Genomic DNA, 21,783 nt, shown 5'->3' on the forward strand with positions numbered 1-21,783 from the left:
GACAGAGACATCATGCACCGTTTCATCGCGGGCCTCCCAGACCAGCTGGCGTTTTTCGTTCGGGCAGGCCGACCCATCGATTTGGCCCAGGCTTTTGAATCCGCCCTGTCTGGCGCCGCAAGTGGTTACAGGAAATCTGACCCTCTAGAGCTGTTGCAGCCCACTGCTGCCCCAGAGATTTGTACTACCATACCTATGGCTGCTGCTGCCACATAGCCCTCCATTGACAACCTCGTTAGGAAGATTGAGTTGCTCTCTACTCAAGTAGACGACCTTCGTCAGCTTAACTCTCGCACCCAGGACCGCCACATCCCACGAGGAGGATTCCGCAAAGGAGGATTCCGGCCAAGATCGCAGCATCAACATACAGAATCCGTCTCTGGACTGACGTGCTCCAAGTGTCGTGGCAGAGGTCATGATCATTCGTCATGCAACTGGAATGCAGAGGGTCGATACGCTCCGGACGTGAAGTGCCAGCTCTTTAAACAGTTTGGACACAGCGCAGTGAAGTGCACCCAGCGAAAAAACTAAGCAGTCCCAGGAATGACGCCCGCCATCTTGGGAGTTTATGCGGACAGCCGACTCGTCCATGTCAGGGCACTCATTTATGTGTTCCCCTCGGAATCAAACATTATATGACTTGTCAATCAAATGCATGTGATTTAGATGATTCATGTAATCAAAATTTATTGTCTGATAGTGAACCTGTTGGTTATTTGCAGTATTTGTTTTTACACTTTAATGACTTTAAAGTTGCAGCTTTGTTAGACTCAGGAAGCACTACAAATTTGATGTCTTTTTCATTGTACAGTCATTTGCCAAAATCAGTTAAATCTGCTTTGCGACCATTATCATTTGACAAACTAGAGTTAGCTAATGGTTCTTTGATTACCATGCTTGGCACTACTAGGGTGAAGTTGTACGTGCCTCGGCTTCACAAACACATGCATGTTGTTTTTCATGTACTAGAGCAAACATCTCAGCCTGTAATTCTGGGAACCCATTTTTTGGCCCAGTCTGGTATTTCACTCAGCTTTTCTGAGCCTAGTAAATGTTCAGATATTATTTACCACAGAAACTATAAAGTTATCAACAAGACTGCAATTGTTTTGTCCCCAGAATCCGAGGCTGTTATGTTTGGTTCCATTTCTGGACCTTGTTTATATCCAGGTGTCCATGGCTTGTGTAAACACCATAATCTAGCAACGTCAAAGGTAGTGTCATGCAAATGTATTGGTGTTGTTTCTGTTGAGAACACTATTCCTGTGAAATTGCTAAATGCTACAGACACTACTTTTGTTATTCCTAAAGGTACCAACATTTCTACATTTACACCTTTAGATAGCACATTTTGCATTTCTCATGTTCATAATTTTGATCCCAATGTTTGTAATCATGCAAGCATGCAAGATGTGAATGGTGTATGTAAAATTGATGATTCTGAGAAATTTTTTGATGAATTTCAATTTGACAATGATAACCTCAGTTCAGGTGAACTGAAGTCTTTGAAAAGTTGTTTGTTTGAAAATCATGTTTTTGTTACAAAATTATCCCCTCAACTTGGGAAAACTACTTTAGTTGAACACAACATTCATCTAAAAGACAATTTTGTTCCCAAATTGCAACGTCCTTTTCGTCTGACCCCTGACAAGAAAGAAGTGTTACGACATCAATTAGATGAACTGTTAAAACAAGGTATCATCTCTCCTGTTTCAGAGAAAGAGGACCTACCTATCACTAGTCCTGTAGTTTTAGTACGTAAGCGCAATAAAAATGAGCAGGAGTTCACACCTGGTTCTAGGGAAGCTAGCTTGTCGCTGTACAGATTCTGTGTTGACTTCCGTTACCTTAATTCTCAAACAAAGGAATTTCAGTATCCTATACCCGACCTACAGGAGTTGACGGAATCATTTGCTGACAACCCTCCAAATTACATTACATGCATAGACTTGTCTCAGGGATTTTTTCAGCTTCCTATTGCCACAGCTTCCAGTAAGCTTACCGCATTCAATACATGTTTTGGAACTTACCAATTCAATCGACTTCCAATGGGTCTTCTCACATCCCCAGGCACCCTACAGTTGCTCATAGATAGGATATTCCATAGACTCTCATATATCTCTGTGTTGTGCTACTTAGATGATTGTCTTATTTTCTCATCCACTTTTGAACAGCATCATAAAGACCTTACCACAGTATTCCAAAGATTTCGTGAAGCCGGACTGAAGTTAGGACCTAAGAAGTGTGTTTTTGCTCGTAGAGAATGTGTATTTTTGGGACACTTGATATTAAGAGATGGTATTCGACCACCACCAGACAGAGTGAAAGCTGTTCAGGATTATCCCATTCCAAAGAGTGCAAAAGAACTTCAACGATTCTTGGGACTCCTAAATTGGTTTCGTAAATTCATACCAAATTTCAGTGCTATTGCTAAACCCCTACATGAACTTTTGCATAAAGATGTTACTTTCCGGTGGATGCCGAAGCATACTCAATCAGTGGAAACCCTAAAACAAACTCCTCCAGTCATCTGTTTTGGATTTCCCACGGTTTGACTTGCCTTTCGTTCTGTCTGTGGATACTTCCTCCCATGGTATTGGATACATGCTATACCAAATTCTACCACCAGAGGATTCCCATGAAATGAATTCGCAAGTTCGTGTGATCAGATTTGGATCAAAGGGCCTCTCCCGGTGGCAAAACAAAACTTGAACTGCTTCGCATGGTGACTAGTATTATGGATTGCGCACAGTACTTACGAGGACACAAATTCTATGTTGAGTGTGATCACAAGGCTCTGGCCCCTCTCTACAACAATCCACTGAAAGGCGCGTTATACGACCGATGGTTGACACGAATGCAGCAATTTACTTTTGAGATGAAGTACAAATGTGCAAGAGAAATGAGTGTCGCAGATGCTTTATCTAGGATTACTCATGAGGATGAACACAACATCCTTCATTCCAGTCCTGAAGAGGATGATGCATTTTTTCCATATGTGCAGGACAACGTTGGAAACAGCACACAGGGAAAAGGAATTCAGTTTTGCGATTTCCTACAAAACAAGACTGACGTAAAGGCTAACAGAGCTACAATTGTTCAACTACCAGCTGTTCATCCTGGGACTTCGCCGACTGACCAACAACAGTTCAAACCCCAAAGAGTCTTCACAAAAGGCCGTTGTAAACGTGTGCGTAACAATTCGCAAACCAACAGTTACAGTGATCCATATGATGCCGACACTGAAATAGATTTGCATACTTCTCGCGTGAAATATAGTGTTTATACAGATAGTGACTGTAATGTGAAATACTCTATAGACACAGATAGAGACTGTGATAATTCCCACAAAGATGATAAATTTATGTGCACAACTGATATTGACAGTACAGTGACACATGTTGATAATTCTAACATTTGTGAATTGTACAGTGACGATACAGCAAGCAAAGATGTATCCTGCAGTGATTCACAGAACTCGGCTAATGTTTTACATACAAACAGCAGTGATAATTCTGTTGACCAAGACTTACCTTCACAGTTAAAGTCTCTGGAGTTGTTTAAGAAGACTCAATACACTGTGAATGATCTCAGTGCATTACAGGCTGCTGATGAGGAGTTGTCTCCCCTCATACAATACATTCAACATGGAACTCTACCAGTCTCTCAAAAACAGAGTCGAAAGTTAATGTTGGAATCAAGTGATTACGTATTAATTGATGGTGTTCTGTTGAAGTCACGACATGCTAAAGCTAAACGAACACTGACTATGACACATTTTCAGATAGTTCTCCCAGATGTCATGATCAAGACCATCATTAACCTGTATCATGACTCACCACTTTCGGGACATTCGGGAATTCAAGACACTCTGGACAGGTTAAGGGAGCACTACTTCTTCAAAAAGATGGGCCAAAAAGTAGCAGATTACATCCGGTCATGTTTGGAATGCCAAAAACGAAAACAGACTAAAATACCCACCAAATCGGGCATTACAGCATTCCAAACACCTACTAAGCCGTTTGATGTATGGCAAGTTGACATTTATGGACCACTCCCTATCTCCAGCAATGGTTCGAAATACATTTTTACAGCTGTGGATATCTTCAGTAAATAAATGTATGCTGAACCCTTAGCATCTAAAGATGCAGTGACGGTGTCTACTGCTTTGATTCGATTATTCTGTTTTTTTGGTGTGTGCAAGACATTGATTAGTGATAATGGAACTGAATTTACTGCTGAAGTTACTAAAACTGTGTGTAGATTGTTTCAAGTACCGCAGGAATTCACCCCAAGCTACATTCATCACTGTCTAGGAGCATGTGAACGCTCTCACAGGACTCTTGCAGAAAAACTAACACCATACGTTCACTCCAATATGTCCTGTTGGGAGTCTGTTTTACCTATGATCGTGTTTGCCATGAACAATGCAGTACATTCCACTACTCAATATTCACCTTTTGAGGTTGTGTTTCTTGAGAGACCACGTTTCCCACTATTCGGACATTTTGAGCCTGACCTTAAGCATGTTCCTTTAGACTTGCACCGCTATGTTCAGAATTGCAGTGAAAAGTTGACGGTAATGCGCGAGCAGGTGCTTGGAAACATCCATATGGCTCAAGACCAAATGGTCTCGCGATACAATTCAAAAGCATTTCCACTGAATTTACAAGTAGGTGACTATGTACTTTTATCAATGGACCCAAAAGGACAAGGACAGAAACTACAACACAAGTTTGAAGGACCTTTTGTTGTACACAGCATACCTAGCCCACATATGGTCACTCTCAAGGACCCCACCACCAATATTTGCCGCAAGGATACTGTACATATGGACAGGCTAAAAATGGCTTTTGTTCGTGAACCTTCACCTATGCCATATTTCATGGATAAAGTTGTTACTCGAATTGAGACACCAATTCCAGAACCACCCCAATCCACCTTAGAGGTTACACAAGCGACAGGACCATCCCAGGATAGGCCCCTACCAACCAAAGTTGTCTCAAAAGAGGCAGGATTATCCCAGGATAGTGCGTCGCTACCCACACCTATCTCGAGACCAAAGGGTTCTATTCGCAAACCATTACGTTTCAGGAATTCAGACCATACAGCTGGTGACATTGTTTCCTCGGACTCTTCAAGTCAGTTTAAGATCAAACGAGTTATTGGTCAAAGACTAGTTGGTGATGATGCACAGTATAAGGTCACTTTGCGTGGAGAACCCTCCCATAACTCGTTTTGGTTTCTAAAAATGACTTGGATGCAAAGGCACGACAGCGTGTTAACATGTATCCCCCACCATTACTTGCTTAACTATTTTTTTGTACATGTATTTTTGAGCACATTGCCCTATAATGTGCATGTAGAACATAGACTGTTTTATCTTGAGATTACACATTGTATTTTCACTTGTGTCTTTTCATTTTGATACATATTCAAAACCATTTTTCATTTTTATACTATAGCACTGTAAGTACAGTACTTTGCTATTGCTGAAACTTATGCTTTTTCAGAAAATCACCAATGTGCAATGTTTACTTTTTCCATGAATTCTAGCTTTTTCCAAAATAGTCACTACTGCAACAAAATGTCAGTGTGTTACACAATTGCATTTACTTAATTAAGGTCTTCCGTTTCCAACGGAAGACCTTACTATTATTCTGAAAAATTTTCAAATTTCTTATTATTTTTTTTTTTCTTCTAGACGCCAACTTTGATCCTTAATATCTCGCTCGTTTGTTCACCGATTGTTTTGAAATTTTCAGGACTGATAACATGCCGCGTGATGTTGTCGTTGCATATTTTAGTTGAGGAAAATCCCCATCCGGTTTTGAGTTATTCCCCTTTTAGTAAAATTTAACGACTTCTTTTGTCCAGGGGGGTTTAGCTATAACGATGACTGGCAGAGTCTCAAAGATGGGCTGGTTTGGAAGCTAATACATTGAATTTGTGCGAGATATATTTTATTTATTATTTAAATGCAAATAAAAGGGGTGGTATAGATGTTGAAACAAAGGTACGAAAAAAATTCAAAAAAATTCGCGTATTTTCCGTGTTAGTTTTCTACTTGATAAAAACTTGTTATAACATGTAATTTAAAAGATCTTGGTCTTACCAAGACCTTTCATTCGGTATACAGAAAAAGGGGCTGGCCCCTATAATTAGGGAGTTAGATGCGTCAAAAGTTTCTTGTCAATAACTTGTAAAGGAATAAAAATTTCTAATGCATTATTGAAGCAAAGTTGTAAAGAAATTAATTTTGAATCCTTCTGTGGTATTCAATTTAATGTTTTCGTAATTTATAGCCAGTATTTGCAGAAACAATTGTTTTCAGTTTGGTCCATTTTTGTGGGGGTGCGCACGTTTAGGAGGTTATGAAAAGGCTTTTTGTAATGCACTAACTGATACATGCAGCGCGCAAAAATAATTCTACATAAAATTCCCAAATGTTTTTATTCATATGTACATATTCATTTCATAAAGATGAACGTCTTTGACCTTATTTTTGTTGTTTGTTTCATAACTGTGCCCCTTTCTATATTTAGATGCATTACGAGACTCAGGTAACCGATCGATAAAAGAGTCGCTAGCTGTATTCAGGCCGTCGCCTTGACGACAGTGCATATGCTTGTAGAGCTGGACGTACACATGTTTAACGCCCCACTGTGTTACTGTAACAGAGACATTTTGAATTGTTTCAGTACTGGGAGATGTGTTAATAAAATGGTTCGAATGCATGGTAATTAAACTCAACTTTTCTACAGTACGTATACACGGCCGTCATATAAAGCACAATGTGTATAACTGACATGACAAATGTACGCTGGCAATTTAAACGAACGCGGGATTGCTCCCGATAGAACATTTCTTTTAAAGCAAAACAAAATACTGATTTCCGATGGATATAATATTATCATCGTGGAGATGATTTTAAAAAGTGAACTTAATATTCGTATACGATAATATTTGAATCCAAAGCCGCTATTTTTAAGTAACGGTTATTAGGGATATTAATGATGACTTGCCCCGCGTTTCACGTTTTTTACTTGCAATGCATCTACAAACGAAAATACCAAACAACCTTCGGCAGCAATTTATAAATTATTTATTACATACTAGTACACAATATTAAAGAGATAATTAAATAAATTGTGCTTTATAATTGTACTCGCTATCTTCCGTGGAAATAATGGCATGGAAAAATGTTGTTCAATGTTCATCAAAAACGATGTAGCCTCAGCAATCGAAAAAAATTAACAAACTGTATATTGATAGATTGACACATTAACAAACATTCAGACCCGCAATGTATTTTTTGCAAGTTCTATAAAATGTAGACTCAATAAGTGAATTTTTCCGTTTGGGGTATTTTGAATCACATGTGTACGCTATGTGTACATGTACATATAGATTAATAGCCATATAGATAAACACTTTCGGTGTTGAATTTTTAAAAGATATTTTGTACATGCAAAGCAATGAAATGTAAGGACTATTAAATTCGAACAATGTACATACGGTAGGGATCGAACTGATACTGGTTCTGCTTGTTCTACAAACAGCGAATAAAATGCGAAGTATTAGGGTGTTATTTTTTAAACAAATAAGTATTGCTCTCTTAAAACCTTGCATTACTAAACAAAGTATTTCATCGGAAGCATTATTAGTTACCTTAGCTGCATATATGTAGCTCTCCGTCTGGAAAAATTGAGTACCATCCGAAATTTTTCATACAAGGGCTGTACAGACTTGCAGCTAACATTACATTTGAATTTCCCGCTGTTCATAAATTCATTAAAAGACGTGCAGATTCAAGTGGTTATATGTCGTTTGATATGGGATTTATGATGTCTATTTATATTATTTTAATTAAGGACAGACGAGACGTTCCTCAATTTTATATAATTTTCCATGATATTTCATTCCTTATTTATTAACATTTAAACCTGTTAATTCCAAAAAATTTAGAGTACATTACCAGGCTCGTTTTGGAGCTAGAATATTTCGAAATTCCCTTAAAATAGCACGCAAAATGCATTTGAATGCTTATAAGTTAAGTCATACTATATATTTTAATTTGAACACTTTATATCCAAACCAAAAAAATCATATTACCTAAAAATTTAATTATGAAATAACAAAGTGGAAATCTTAATTCACATTGTGGAGATAGGAAAAAATGGAAGATACATGAAGGTCGCGTCTGACCTTAATATTATACAAGCAATAGCTTTCCAAAAAGCTTGCCTGACTACCCAAATTTATTCAATGGAAGCATGCATGTATCAATTAGGCTATCTTATAAGAAATTAAATTTAATTTTCGCTGCGGATCATAAATTATTAAAATGAACGTGCAGAGTTTAGAAGCAATTTCAATCTTTTTCTTCGATCGAGTGCATGTACCTGTATATCACTGGAAATTAAATCATTTCATTATTTTAAATCATTTTAGGAATGTACATGTATCGAATAATCTCAAACAGCCAAATTGAAAATTGAATTTGTTATATATTAGATGCAAAATCAAAGACATTTTGTTATTTCTAACCATATAGGAAAGGATATTCAAACACGTACATGTAGAATCGTTATTTGAAAGTGTGTGTGTGTGTGGGGGGGGGGGGGGGGGGGGGTAGGGGGTAGGTGGGCAGCTTTATCCAAAAAAAATCGTGACAAGGAATTTAAAAAATGGGGAATTTTGAAAATCCTAATCCGTAGGTGGGAGGGGGTATTTACATTTTAACTTCAATTTAATTCAATTGGAATTACTTTATTTTTTGGTTCCATTTATTACATGCTCCGACAAAAGTGAAAGATCCATGATATCTCTATTTATTATATGACCAGTTAAGAAAATAGAGTGGGTAAGACCATCTACACATCATGTGCTCTTGCCTTATTTGGACTCGCCCACTAATCGGCGAGCCAAAATTATGAATGAGACGTATTATGGCGCGAAGTCTTTCTTTACCATTCACGCAACAGCTGAAATCTCAGATAGATCCATCGGCATAGATCCATTGGGAGGGTGTCAACTAATAACTACATATATTATACTTTGGATTGAATGTTTTAGAAGAAATCTATCCAATTAACATACACACTTAAATGACTAGCAATTGTTTGATGTACATTTACATTTGTACACGCGAGTGAAACCCTTTTCCAGATGAATGAAATCGCCCAATTGATCGAAAATCGGGTCACACGTACCCCACTTCGGCGAATTACTTGTACGTAGCCCCTCCAGTAAATATTCCAATTATATGAATTTATATTTGTTTTAATTAATCCAAACTGATGATTCTTTGTTAATGATGATAATCCAACACCAACTATTACTGACATTGTACTACTTAGACAATGTGTATCATCTTGTTGCGATGACACCTCCCTCTTTTTTTTTTGACCTTTCAAATATGGCAATCTATTTTTAAATCAGGATTACACACGTGCAATGTGAAAAGCCCTTTTAATTGAACAATCTTGCTCATTGTTGCTTATTACATCCCATATAACGTTTTCATCAATTATGAATATAAATGTTGACACATTAAAGATGCATCGTCAGGCAATTATTAATTCAAGCTTGTGGGTGCCCCCCCCCCCCCCCCCCAACCACACTTTTTCTCACAGCAACTAATTTTTCCGGATTAGGATTTTGAAGATTTTGGGAAAGTCTTTTTTTTTTTTTTTTTTTTTTTTTTTTGCTTGTCAAGATTTTTTGGATGAGTCTGCCCCCCCCCCCACTTTCAAAAAGGATGCTACGTGCCTGCATAAAGATAACAACATTCAAGGGCCTTCCGTCATTTTCAAGCCATGATAAACATGATAAAAAGGACTCTCAAAATAAAAAAAATAGACGCAAAGTAAACTGCATTCACGGCATATGTTCACATGGTATTCCTATTCTATTCCTATTTTGGACTCGTCCACTTTAACTAGGAAAAAATTAATGAATGAGACATTCTGATTCTGGCGCGGAGTCTTGTAAATGAAATTTCCATTGATCTGAATGGATTTTTCCTCGAGGGTCGGGGTAGGTATAAAAACAAATTTAATCGTTCAAAGTTTTGAATTGTTAACAACGAAATATCAGATCGAATGTTTTAGAACGATTTATAAATCCAAAATACAGTCATTTTTAATCGGTTGACGCGTGAGCATATGTATTAAGTAGGCGGGCATCCTTACACCCTATTAATTGAAGACAACTGAAATCGCGTCCAGCAGAACTCCCTGGCATTTTAGTGTATGTTATTATAAATTTATGATTTTGTTTGTTAATAACAATTCAACATCAATCATTAATTAACAATGTACACTCTAGTACGCTAATACACAATTTTGTTGCGATGACCCCCCCCCCGGCCATTATACCTATTTTTAAATCAGGATTACACACGTGCTTGCATGTGCAGAAGACAATCTGGAACTTAACTGATAACTATATCATCTCTTTGGAAATTTATTTCTCCGTAAGCAAAAACGTGTAGTAACTGATACATGCAATTGTGAAAACCATAGAGGAATGCATGATCTGCGCATAATAACTAACTGCTTGATACAATATTTCTTTTTTCCAACATGTTTTAAGTCAATAATAATATGAAAATATATGCTTGACTTCATAACGGAAATTGATCCAGATAAATATAATTATCAAAAATAAACCTAAAAAACAAACTACACTTTCATCCTTCACCCACAATATTGCCTTTTCGATATTTGTCATAGTGGTAGATCCGTGTAACAATCTATTAAGTAGGTGCTTGCACGACATAGAACCGGCCCTTGCTGACCAACGTTTTCATTAACACATATAAAGGAAAAAAAATATTTAGATTTTTTCTTGGATTTATTTTGATGTAAATAAAAAAGAGAAATAATTAGTTCTATAATATATATGCGATGTAAATCTTTTTTCCATGCAATATTTCGTATAAAACAACGAAGAGTAGTATCTTGAAACTTCATTCAAAATTTTATTAGACCTTTAAATTGTAAAATGCTAACATTGAAAATTGTGCCCGATTCCTTTTGTTTTTAAGGTAAATCTTTATTGTTGAAAAAAACCGATTCTTTGAGACAAAATAAATTGACATAATCAGTTTGACATTCTCTAAGTGCAGTTCTGTAGCTCTTAGTCTGAAAAAGAATCGGATGGACGACCTAGGACCCAGATCGTCCATCCAAATTTCTTGAATGTTGCCATTTCTTTCGTACGCGGACGCATGTTGGCCGAATACTCACCGAGACTAAATGGTTCGTATTTTAAGTTTTAACTGCGTTTAAAGGTAATATTGGAATTCCGATAATTTTGAAAATGATTAATTAAATAAAAAGGGTTAAAATTACCGTTAAATTACCGGCATCGGTTCCCCATGCGCGAATCTAGAAGAGTAGGGTGAGGTTTCCAGACCCAACCCTAACCCCCGCAAAATTTCTTTCCATTACATGTACAATATAAAATTACAAAAATATGCCTCGGACATCCCCAGGCAAACTCAAATAACCGTCAGACACTCAACCCCCACCCCAGGAAATTTTTTCTTATCCGCGCATGCCCCTTCCCCCCCCCCCCCCCCCCCCTCAAAAAACAAAATTATTCTTCAGAACCCCCTGTAAAATTTCGATGATCTCCGCATACATTCTAAAAGATTCATTGGCCCTTGCTTTCGATTAAAAATGCGAGTAAAATGTTTGGTCTTTTTACGTTCATACCGGGCATACCCACTGTGTGATTATAATTGTCGTCCATATTCTGTGTATATTGAGTCAATTATGATGATTAGATAAGTTTCTCAAAATAAAATGCACATGCAAAAAAACAACATGCGGCGAATCAAACTTCAGACAACTTTGAAAGATCTGTATTTGCTTATATACATGTACTTTGTTTCTTTTACACAGTGTTTACACATCTAATATTGCACCATGGTCAGGTATCAATTTTTGTATTACGTCACAAGTATGACGCAGCTACGACGGAAGACCTAATCGTTGCTTGCAACGAGCTCGTCTCTAGTTGTATCTACATTGTTTACTTGGCATTTGCAGATTAGTTTTCTTCTTAATGTACTCTGATTTGAATATCATGTTGTGTAAATGTGAGAGTGTTTGATGGGCCCAATGAATGGTGTATACATGTTTCGTACATTTTATTCACTTCTGATTTCATTACTATAGAATGTCTATTTCTTCAGGTTGACTACCATGGAATACTAGTATTACTAACAATGGAATTATTTTTTTTTGTAACAATGTACTTTCATCGGATGTCCATATTTCACCTATTGTTGAGATTCACTTGATCTTTATCATTTATGTCATTTCTTGATTTTGGAATTCTGGTCTTTGATGTTGTTTCAAAAAATTCTCCAATTTTTTTTTCGCACGGCGGGGATGTACCATATCTGTAATATGATAGTCTGACCAGAATTCCGGATCGATAATGTTCGACCATGTTGGTTCCGTATTTAGAAGTTTTAGTTTTAGTTTCCGGTTATGAAATAAAAAGATGGAAAACTCATCACGAGTTGTGACCATTTATTCCTCTCACATCTATCGTCTATTTATCATAAACATCGATACCGGAACAGTTATTCTAATGTGCTGCCTCTAGCTTTAGAAAATAAGAAGTCTTTAGAGTTAATTTCTCCTTCAACGATCCACTTTGCGCGTGAACGTATAAATTAGAGCACCTTTTGTTTTCTTATCGATAAGATCTAAGTTCCTTTTCTAATTGCCGTTTTTGTTTATATTTATTGAATTTGTGTTTGACCCATCTATTTCACTCAGTTTATTTTCAATTTCCTTAATCTTAATTTTAAAGGATTTATTTATCATTTTACTTTGATTTATTGAGTATTCTTTAATTTTGCTGTTTAGAGTATCCCAGTCTGCGTGAGCATTGCTACTTGTATCAAAATTCCGTATAAGTTGTTTCATCCCATTTACAAACTGATTTTCTTTTAGAAGGGAGGTGGTCAATTTCCAATATCCGGGTCCTCTTTGGTTAGAATTGATATCAAAAGTTACTTTAATACATTTTTGGTTAGACATTCTCGTTCCCCCAGAGTGCGTACCAGGTATCTCTCGGAGTACAATGTTTTTTACTTAATATGCATAGGAATCTGAGACAAGAGCATAGTAAATGCGGCTTTTGGGTACGTTTCCCTATCACACCAGGTATATCCTATATCCATATCCGTGGTCTCAGGGTAGACCATGCATCAATATTAAACTGTTACCTGTTAGTATTTTTTAAACGTCTTTATACTTTGATCGTCAATAAATTTTTTCTAGGTTGCAATTAAAATATCCGGCTATATAGATATTTTCACTATTTATAGAGAATTTTCGAATCCATGAATTTATTTTTTCAAAACACGTTTATCGATCATTTTGATTATTTGGGGCGTAAATATTTATTATTGAAAAAGTTTTGTCTTCTAAAATATAGTTTAAAAAAGTATCCTTCCATCATTTGATTTATGAGTATCAAGATTTTCTATTTCAATATTTTTCTTAAACACGAGATGCCTCTGTTAAATGGCGAATCAGAAAAATTGTGTATCGAGTTTCCAAACCACCTTGCATTATACTTAAATTCATGTTTTTCGATAAAATGTTTTTCATGTAATAATATTAAATCAGCATCAATGTCATTTAACCATGTGTATAATTTTGTTCTTTTTTCTAAGGAGTTAAGCCCTCTACAAGTAAGTGACAAAATGTTTTTAAAAATCCATTGATTAATTACATGTGTGCATTTTTGACTTAAAACGTACAGTTACACTTGCGATTATGAAATTTATTAATAATTAGGATCTGATCTTCTGGTTTCTTACCAAGTGTTTCCTCTGCGTTGCGTTCGGACGTCGTGATCGGCCAATGTCGGTAAGAATTTGACCCATGATGTTTTTGCCTGGCCCTGCCTTCATCTCGGTGTACATTGTGCCTTTTTTGTCGAGCCCGGATCCCCAGTAGTCGTCAAAAGCGGCTTCCATGAGTAAAGTGGATGACCCAGCTGCAGAGGATCTTGTCTCTGAATTCAATCAGTTGATCGAATTTGGCCTCTAACACCTTACGCATAATGCCTTCGCGTTGATTTTATGGAGGGTAAGCGTGTTCAAAAATCCAGACCTGTAAACTTGTTAATCCGAATATGCAGTCGTGTTGGTGTGTTAGCCTGAGTATGAATGAGTGTAATTTTGATCGTATAACCTTTAAAACTCAGGCATAAACACTTTAGAGTTGACCCTGCAGGCCTTCAATCTAATTTTTCCTACAGATGCACAATTGCTGCTGTAAAATGCTGTTTGTTATTTACATGTTACTTGCCACTATAATACACACTTTTCCTCTGTAGTCTCTGCATTGATATTTCCGTTTTCTTAAATAGCACGGCTGACATGTTACACATCTACAAGTGTAAAGTCTACAAGTTTGTGGAATTCTGACATGACCATATATGGAAACAGTGACGTCACCGAAAAAAATATTAGGTAGGCCTATTGAATGTATCATCTCTGGATAACAACCTTTCTTATCTAGGAAGAATGATTTTTTGGAAAAATAAATTATGAGCTTGGTGTACACCTGATCAAGAGAATTTATAAAAGATGCGAGTGAAGAATTCGATCGGCTTCAGATATCTTCTTAGAACTGGAAAAAAAATACATAAATTTATAAGAGTACATGCAACAAATTGTTAAAGTATAGAGCTCGGCCGAATAAAGAAAATATCTCCAAAAATATCCTTATCGCTATCACAAAGTTTGGACAAGACACCCCCCCCCCTGCGAAAAATTACACGGGGTGGGTCAGCTGGTCATTTAAATAACCGAGTTGCAAAGTTATCAATAAGAAAAACAAACTATATTTAAAGGCAATGGTTTTAAGAATTTGATTAATGTGAGACATAAGAAGCGACACATTCCAAAGGTTAAAGGTTAACTGTCGTGAAATTAAAATGTGTATAATTTATTTTTAAATAAGTTTAAAATTCGTTTTGGCATTGTCAGCAACATACAGGGAAAAAGCCTATATGCAGATGAAAATATGCAATTTTTTTTATTTCAAGCAATCATTACGGGATATGAGTATGACGTCCTGAATGTCGGTTCTATTAATGAAGTTGGTTGATAAAAATTTTCCGGAGAACTATTATTATACAGCATTACAGCCACTCGTGAACATGTACTGTTTACCATAAAGCAGCTACTTAATTTTGTAAAATAATCGTCATGCAATACAATATGTACGTATTTTAAAATAATTATTTCTATATGTAAACAGATAGCCATGCTATGACCTTGAATTGCTTGTATTACAAATTGGTCACTTATGTATACCTAGGTACTGCGCACTGAATGGTGGTAATGATAACTAACAGAATGAACTCTGTGACTCTTGTAGCACTGCGTAGTATTCCTAAATGATGTTATAAACCAGGTGAATAATACGGGCATAATAATATCCAAATTGAAAGTTTATAAACAAGTGTCATATCTGGCGATTCTGTGTCTGCAACGATAGCCCTGGTACTCTATATTGAGTCATGTATTGCATATTCTATATATTAACCTTTGTAACCTTTTATGCCATGTATGAATGAACGTATTATGAGTAAGTGATGCCTCATACCTAGGTGGGGGACTCGGAGACTCAGGACTCGGAGACTGAAATCCTACATCCGTACTCTTTGATTGGCAGTTTGGACAGCTTTGTTACTTTATTTAGAAAAATTTAGAAATCAGCGCATTCGTCACATCGGCAACGATTTTTATATACATAAACCTCTCCCTGTTTGGTTCAGTTTCAATCATACCTCAATCATTTTTCTTAAAATAATACCGGTATTTTCGATAGAAAAATGTCGTTCATTAAAAGCTTATTACAACAGTTTAGCTGAATTTTATGTTTATTTTCGTCCATTCCGGCGATTACGGCATGCCTTTTCCCGCAGCAAGGCAGTTGCCATATATGGTCATGTAGACTTTCATTTGTCAATTCGTATCATGTCAGATGTGCTATTGCCGATTCTGATGATACAAATGCAGAAACTACGGATTAAAAGTGTGCATAGTTGAAGGTTTAATAAACTAATGAAAACAACAATGCTGCATAATGAGCATCATACGAAGGAACTGAGTCAAATCTTACATGTGTTTATACCCGAGTTTTATAAGTTACACGATCAGAGTTACACACAGTTACACTCAGGTTCAGACACCAACACGATTGCATATTCAGATTTACAAGTTTACATGTCTGGATTTTTGAACACGATTACCCTCCATATGTTTTATCCAGTGATCCGGAACGGTGACTTGTGCGTCTATGCGTTTAGCTCCGAGTGCGGTGGCGGCTAGCTGCAGATCTGTAGCTCTCTGGTTGAAAAAATTCGGATAGACAAACCAGAGAGCTACAGTTCCAAGCGTTGTAAAAACCTCCGATTTACGCCGCCGTTTTTGTGTCGCTCGCTTCGGGAATTATATCCGACTTTAAAAGCATTCAACCGCCTAAAAAATTGGATTTATTAATTAAACATATAGTTTACCCTAACTCTGCTAACTTTGCTTTCCTTTCAATGGTTCAACGGCCATCCTTCGCCTTGGAATGTCATCGTTTTAAAAAACTCGCCTTATGACAGTCATGTTTACCTAGTAGCGGGATTTCGGGTGCGTCGATTTACCCAAATGGACCCAAATGAACCCAAATGGACCCAAATGGCGATTAAAGTGGAAAACAATTATAATTACATGTAAATCCTTATTACTAATATTATCACTTGTTTTAGTCATTTCATGGGGTTGTTAGCCGTTATTAAGAAAAATAAAGACCCAAATAAAGACCCAAATGGCGATTCAAGCGGAAAACAATTATAATAAAATCCTCATAATTTAGGGAAATTTGGAAAAATAAAAGCCGAAGGTCCAAAACAATAATTAAAATTATTTCAGTATATCTTTAAAAAATTGTTTTTGAAAAATAAAGATGAGCATTTTATCTCGATTTGTAAAGGTATATAATGTATGTAATTATATTCAAATAATATAAATATATATATTATATAAAAATAAAACAACTTTTTAAAATAATTTTAATTATTGTTATGAACCTTCGGCTTTTATTTTTCCAAATTTCCTTAAATTATGAGGATTTTATTATAGCCTAATTGTTTTCTGCTTGAATTTGGGTTCATTTGGGTCCATTTGGGTAAATCGACGCACCCGAGATCTCGCTACTAGGTAAACATGGCTGTCATAAGGCGAGTTTTTTAAAACGATGACATTCCAAGGCGAAGGATGGCCGTTATGAACCATTGAAAGGAAAGCAAAGTTAGCAGAGTTAGGGTAAACTATATGTTTAATTAATAAATCCAATTTTTTAGGCGGTTGAATGCTTTTAAAGTCGGATATAATTCCCGAAGCGAGCGACACAAAAACGGCGGCGTAAATCGGAGGTTTTTACAACGCTTGGAACTGTAGCTCTCTGGTTTGTCTATCCGAATTTTTTCAACCAGAGAGCTACAGATCTGCAGCTAGGTGGCGGCTTAACGGACAGACGATGCCCTTACGAGATCCCCAGATTGCATGGCCTTGCTGTACTGGAAGGCATGCTCAGCGGAGGCATGCACAGTATAACATCCTCTAGCCAAGCAAAAACTATGGCCCTGAAAAGTAAGAAGAAACCGATTTTAAAAAGACATTCTAAAGATTAAACACTGCACATGTCCATATCTTGAAAACCTTGTGACTCGGATGCAGTTAAATAAATATAATTTAACATCGAATGTTACTTCATTCTTTCATTCATTCATTCACTTATTCTTTTTTCATTCATTCAATATATCATTTCTCTTTTCAGAGAGTACATGGAATTCATATAATATAGAGTGGCGTAGCTTTCATTGAAGCACGGAAGCACGTGCTTCCACATTGTTTTGTATTAAAAAAAAGGGGAAATAAAAAAATTTATAGTATTTAAAATATTATAAATATTGAACACAAATAAATTAATATAAATAAGAATACATTTTTAGCCGCATACAACGTTGTCGTGTCTTCTTTAGATGATCTTGAACAACAGGGCAATGGCTAGGACTTAAGCTTGTTCAATTACAAAGTTTGATTTTATTTTTTCGCTTGTAGCTTTGTTTTATCCTAACATTTTCAAATGTTTGGAAATGCTTAAAGATATACCTCAGGTCAACAATGACGGGACAAAGAATGTCGTCCCTAGCAACTATACACATTTACAGGCATACCAGTCAATGTAGCAGCTGTTATCTCAGATTTTGCCAAGAAAAAGCAAAGACGACTTGCCTTTTTTCGATAAATAAAAAAAATATTAATTGCTCTTCTGATTTTTTATGTTATTATTTGCATACAATTCCATAACCTGAGTGACAGGTTGACAATGATTATGAATAGATTATCGAGAATTAATTAACGGAATCTTAAAGTTTAAACATATAATTATTTTTTTGTATTATAAGAGTATTTTTGTAGACAAAAATGTTATAGACCAGTAGGAGAGAAAGCACAGGACTTATTAGATAAAAATTAAATTAATCTCATCATAAATCAGACACTATGTTTTATTCTTTATCGTTAATTTTATGATGGTGATGAAGTAAGCATTTTAAACATAAAAACTGTGGTTATTTTGATGAAACTCATTTTTCTGGATACTCAAAATTAAGTGTCTGAAATGCTAAAAGCTCGCCAGCTTCCGGGGGCTTCGCCCTGGGCTCATTGGGTGCCTCAACGCGGCCCTAAACCCTCTTCCTTGCTTTCACATTAAACAAACCAAAGCTACGCCGCTGATATAAGATAGAATGTCAAAGAACTGTAAATTCCTTATATTACGCGAGTACTTAATTCCGCGATCCCGCTGTTTTCTATCAAGTCGCGAGAATATAAAATTGCGAGCGCGGAACTTTTATCTTTATTTCTTATAGTTCTTAACTCTATAAAAATAATGGCGAGATTTGAAAAATCCGGGAAGGGTGCTCCTTGCGATTTTACGCGGATATTAATCCCTCGCGTTTAATTAGGAATCTACAGTATGTTTAATAATTGGTGGTAATCAAATCACAGGAATTTTGTAAAATTCTTCGGTTTTTATAATTATGTATTATAATATGCAATTTTAGTGTGTGTCGAGATGTGATTGGTAGATTTGTAGATTGGTAGATAATCACTAAAATTTAATTGTAAATAGCGTGCATGTTCGTCTTTCCTAATTTTTTAATCATGTACATTTCGTCTGCACGTTTCTAAAGGGGTGAAATATATAGGGCTTTCTAAAGGGGTGAAATATATAGGGCTTTGACCTACTGATGATGAAAGGTTATTAGATTGTGCATATCCGGTCATGGTGTAACTAAATCATGGCACGAAAAGTGGAACAGACTTCAGAAACTTCGAATTCTTATATCAAATTAATGCTAAGTATTGCTGTAAGTCAATCTAAAACTATTTTCCTCAGATCGTATGCTGTATATATGGGAGTTTTAAATAACATCTTATTTACAAATGATTAGATGATTTATCTTTCAACAGACATACATTGTAACTTCGAGTTCTGTCTTAAAACTCTCTTCTCTTGTTCATTTGATCTTTTTGTTCCCCGTTCCACTCCAAATTCCGTTCCACGTTTTAGAAACATCTGACCCCGATGTTCCGTTTACATTCATTTATAATATTTGAGAACTTTTCGTGTATATGTTCATTCATACAAACAGGTGTAAAATGTTAGCAGCCTAAACTCTCTTCAACGATCGAAATGTCTGTCAGCTACTTAAGTTCTAACGATGTTTTGGATGTTCCGTACATCAGTTTCCCAGACTTACTCAAGAAGAGTGCAAAGGATACTCCAAATAAAGAGATATGCATTTTCTTTGATGAAAACAATGAAAGGTCCGTCTTAACATGCGGGGAACTTTACGACAAAGCAACAAAGTTTGCTAGAGCACTAGTTCAAATGGGAATTAAGAGAGGAGACATAATTGGACTCAGTGGAAGAAATGTTCCAGAATGGTTAATTGCTGATTTGGGAGTGCAGATGGCGGGTGGTTGCTCACTGTGCTTGCCATACCAACAAAAAGAAGAGGATTGTGTCCGATTGTTCAATAGCATCGGTAATGTAAAATTACTCATTACTGATCCAGGTGCCGATGGACAAAACCATCACGCTGTCAAAAGCATCATTGATAAAATGGATTCTTCGGATGTTCCTGGGTTACAACATGTTATTTTATTTTTCCCTCACGAGTCTTTACCATCGCTATACAATGTTCAAGATTTGTGCTCCCATGAGATCGACGCAGCTCTTCCGAGAATTGACCCCGAGGACATTGCAATTATTCTTATGTCGTCGGGTACTACCAGCCTTCCTAAAGCAATACCGCATTCACACCATGCCCTGGTTGTTCTTTCTTTTCATTTCGTTAATGGTTTCAAAACAAATAACGAAAAAGAGGCACTGTACAACGACAGGCCGTTCTTTTGGGGCGGTGGGTACCCCTATTGGGAAGTGGGTAGTGGTGGAACTCGGGTAACATTAACAAATGCACTCCATCTTACTTCGATGGCTGAAGCAGCTCTAACTGCCTGTGGTATCATAGCAAGAGAGAACGCAACACAAGCTCTTCTAGCTCCTTCTATGATAGATTTGATATTGAAGAGAAACATAAATTTAAAAGTACAAAGAATTATCACGGGAAGCATGGTAGTATATTCCTCAAGTTTGGAAAGTATTGGCAAAATTTGTGATGAATATCAAGTTGTATACGCTTCAACAGAATTGGGCTTTATATCGACCAGAATTTACACGGCAGACGATAAGGCTAGTGTTAAATACAAAGTCCTTAGCTGTCGTCCAGTTCCTGGAGTGGAGATCAAAGTCACAGATGACAACGGATTTCTTCAGCCGGTAGGTCAACAAGGCAAAATATGGATTCGGTCTTTTAAAAGATTTCCTGGATATCTCAATCATACAATTTTATCCGAATCCGAGGAATATTTTAGGAAAAGCGGGTGGTTCTCACTAGATGACGGCGGTTTTGTGACAGATGATAACTTTTTGATTGTAGAGGGACGGCGTCAAGAGATGATACAAGTGTTTGGTCGACAAATATATCCTGTCGAGATTGAGAATGTTATCAAATCCAAGGGTAATGTCATCGCAGCCATTGTGATGCCAATTAAGGACATAAAAACTGGAGATTTGGTTCCCAGCGCAGCCATTATTTACCGACCACAGAGTGAGGACTCCACTGAGAGTATGCAAGACTACCTCCGAAAAGAATTCAACATAACTACAGAGAATAAGCTGCTTGGATGCTTGTATGTCCCGCATGTGATCATAAGTTTGAAAGAATTTCCACTGTTAGCAAATGGAAAGCCAAATCGTAGGGCAATTCGACAGATCGTCCTTGGAATAGTTGACAAAAAGAAATACGACTGTTCGTGAAAACATCGACTATCTGCCGTAAACTTTCATCGTGCATCTTAATGGACATTTTAATCAGAGTTTGAATAAACTTACAATTAAAAATGCACCTTTCCACATTCTATAATCGTTATCGATATATTCATAGATCTATATTTTCAGTTTTGTACTAACTTTGACTTTCATTAAACAATTGATGAAAATATTCTAAACTGTTTCGTTCGTTTATATATACAGTCTCTACATGCAAACTGCTAAATATGTGCGAGATATTGTGGACATAATAAAGCATAGCACCGAATAGAATTAACAA

At 36.5% G+C, this 21,783-nt stretch overlaps 1 protein-coding gene across 1 annotated transcript; it reads left to right on the forward strand.

Annotated features, from left to right (window-relative positions):
* Positions 1-19,802: 19,802 nt before the first annotated feature.
* On the forward strand, positions 19,803-21,491 carry LOC105317704 (uncharacterized). Its single transcript, XM_011414437.4, has one exon. The coding sequence runs from the start codon at positions 19,803-19,805 to the stop codon at positions 21,489-21,491; it is 1,689 nt and encodes a 562-aa protein (XP_011412739.3).
* The last annotated feature ends 292 nt before the right edge of the window (positions 21,492-21,783 follow it).

Source organism: Magallana gigas, chromosome 4 (assembly GCF_963853765.1).
Source record: "Magallana gigas chromosome 4, xbMagGiga1.1, whole genome shotgun sequence".
In the NCBI taxonomy this organism is placed as follows: Eukaryota; Metazoa; Mollusca; class Bivalvia; order Ostreida; family Ostreidae; genus Magallana; species Magallana gigas.

Excerpts from the sequence above, each read along its gene's own strand:
- LOC105317704 (XM_011414437.4), top strand. The coding sequence starts at position 19,803 with ATGTCTGTCAGCTACTTAAGTTCTAACGATGTTTTGGATGTTCCGTAC.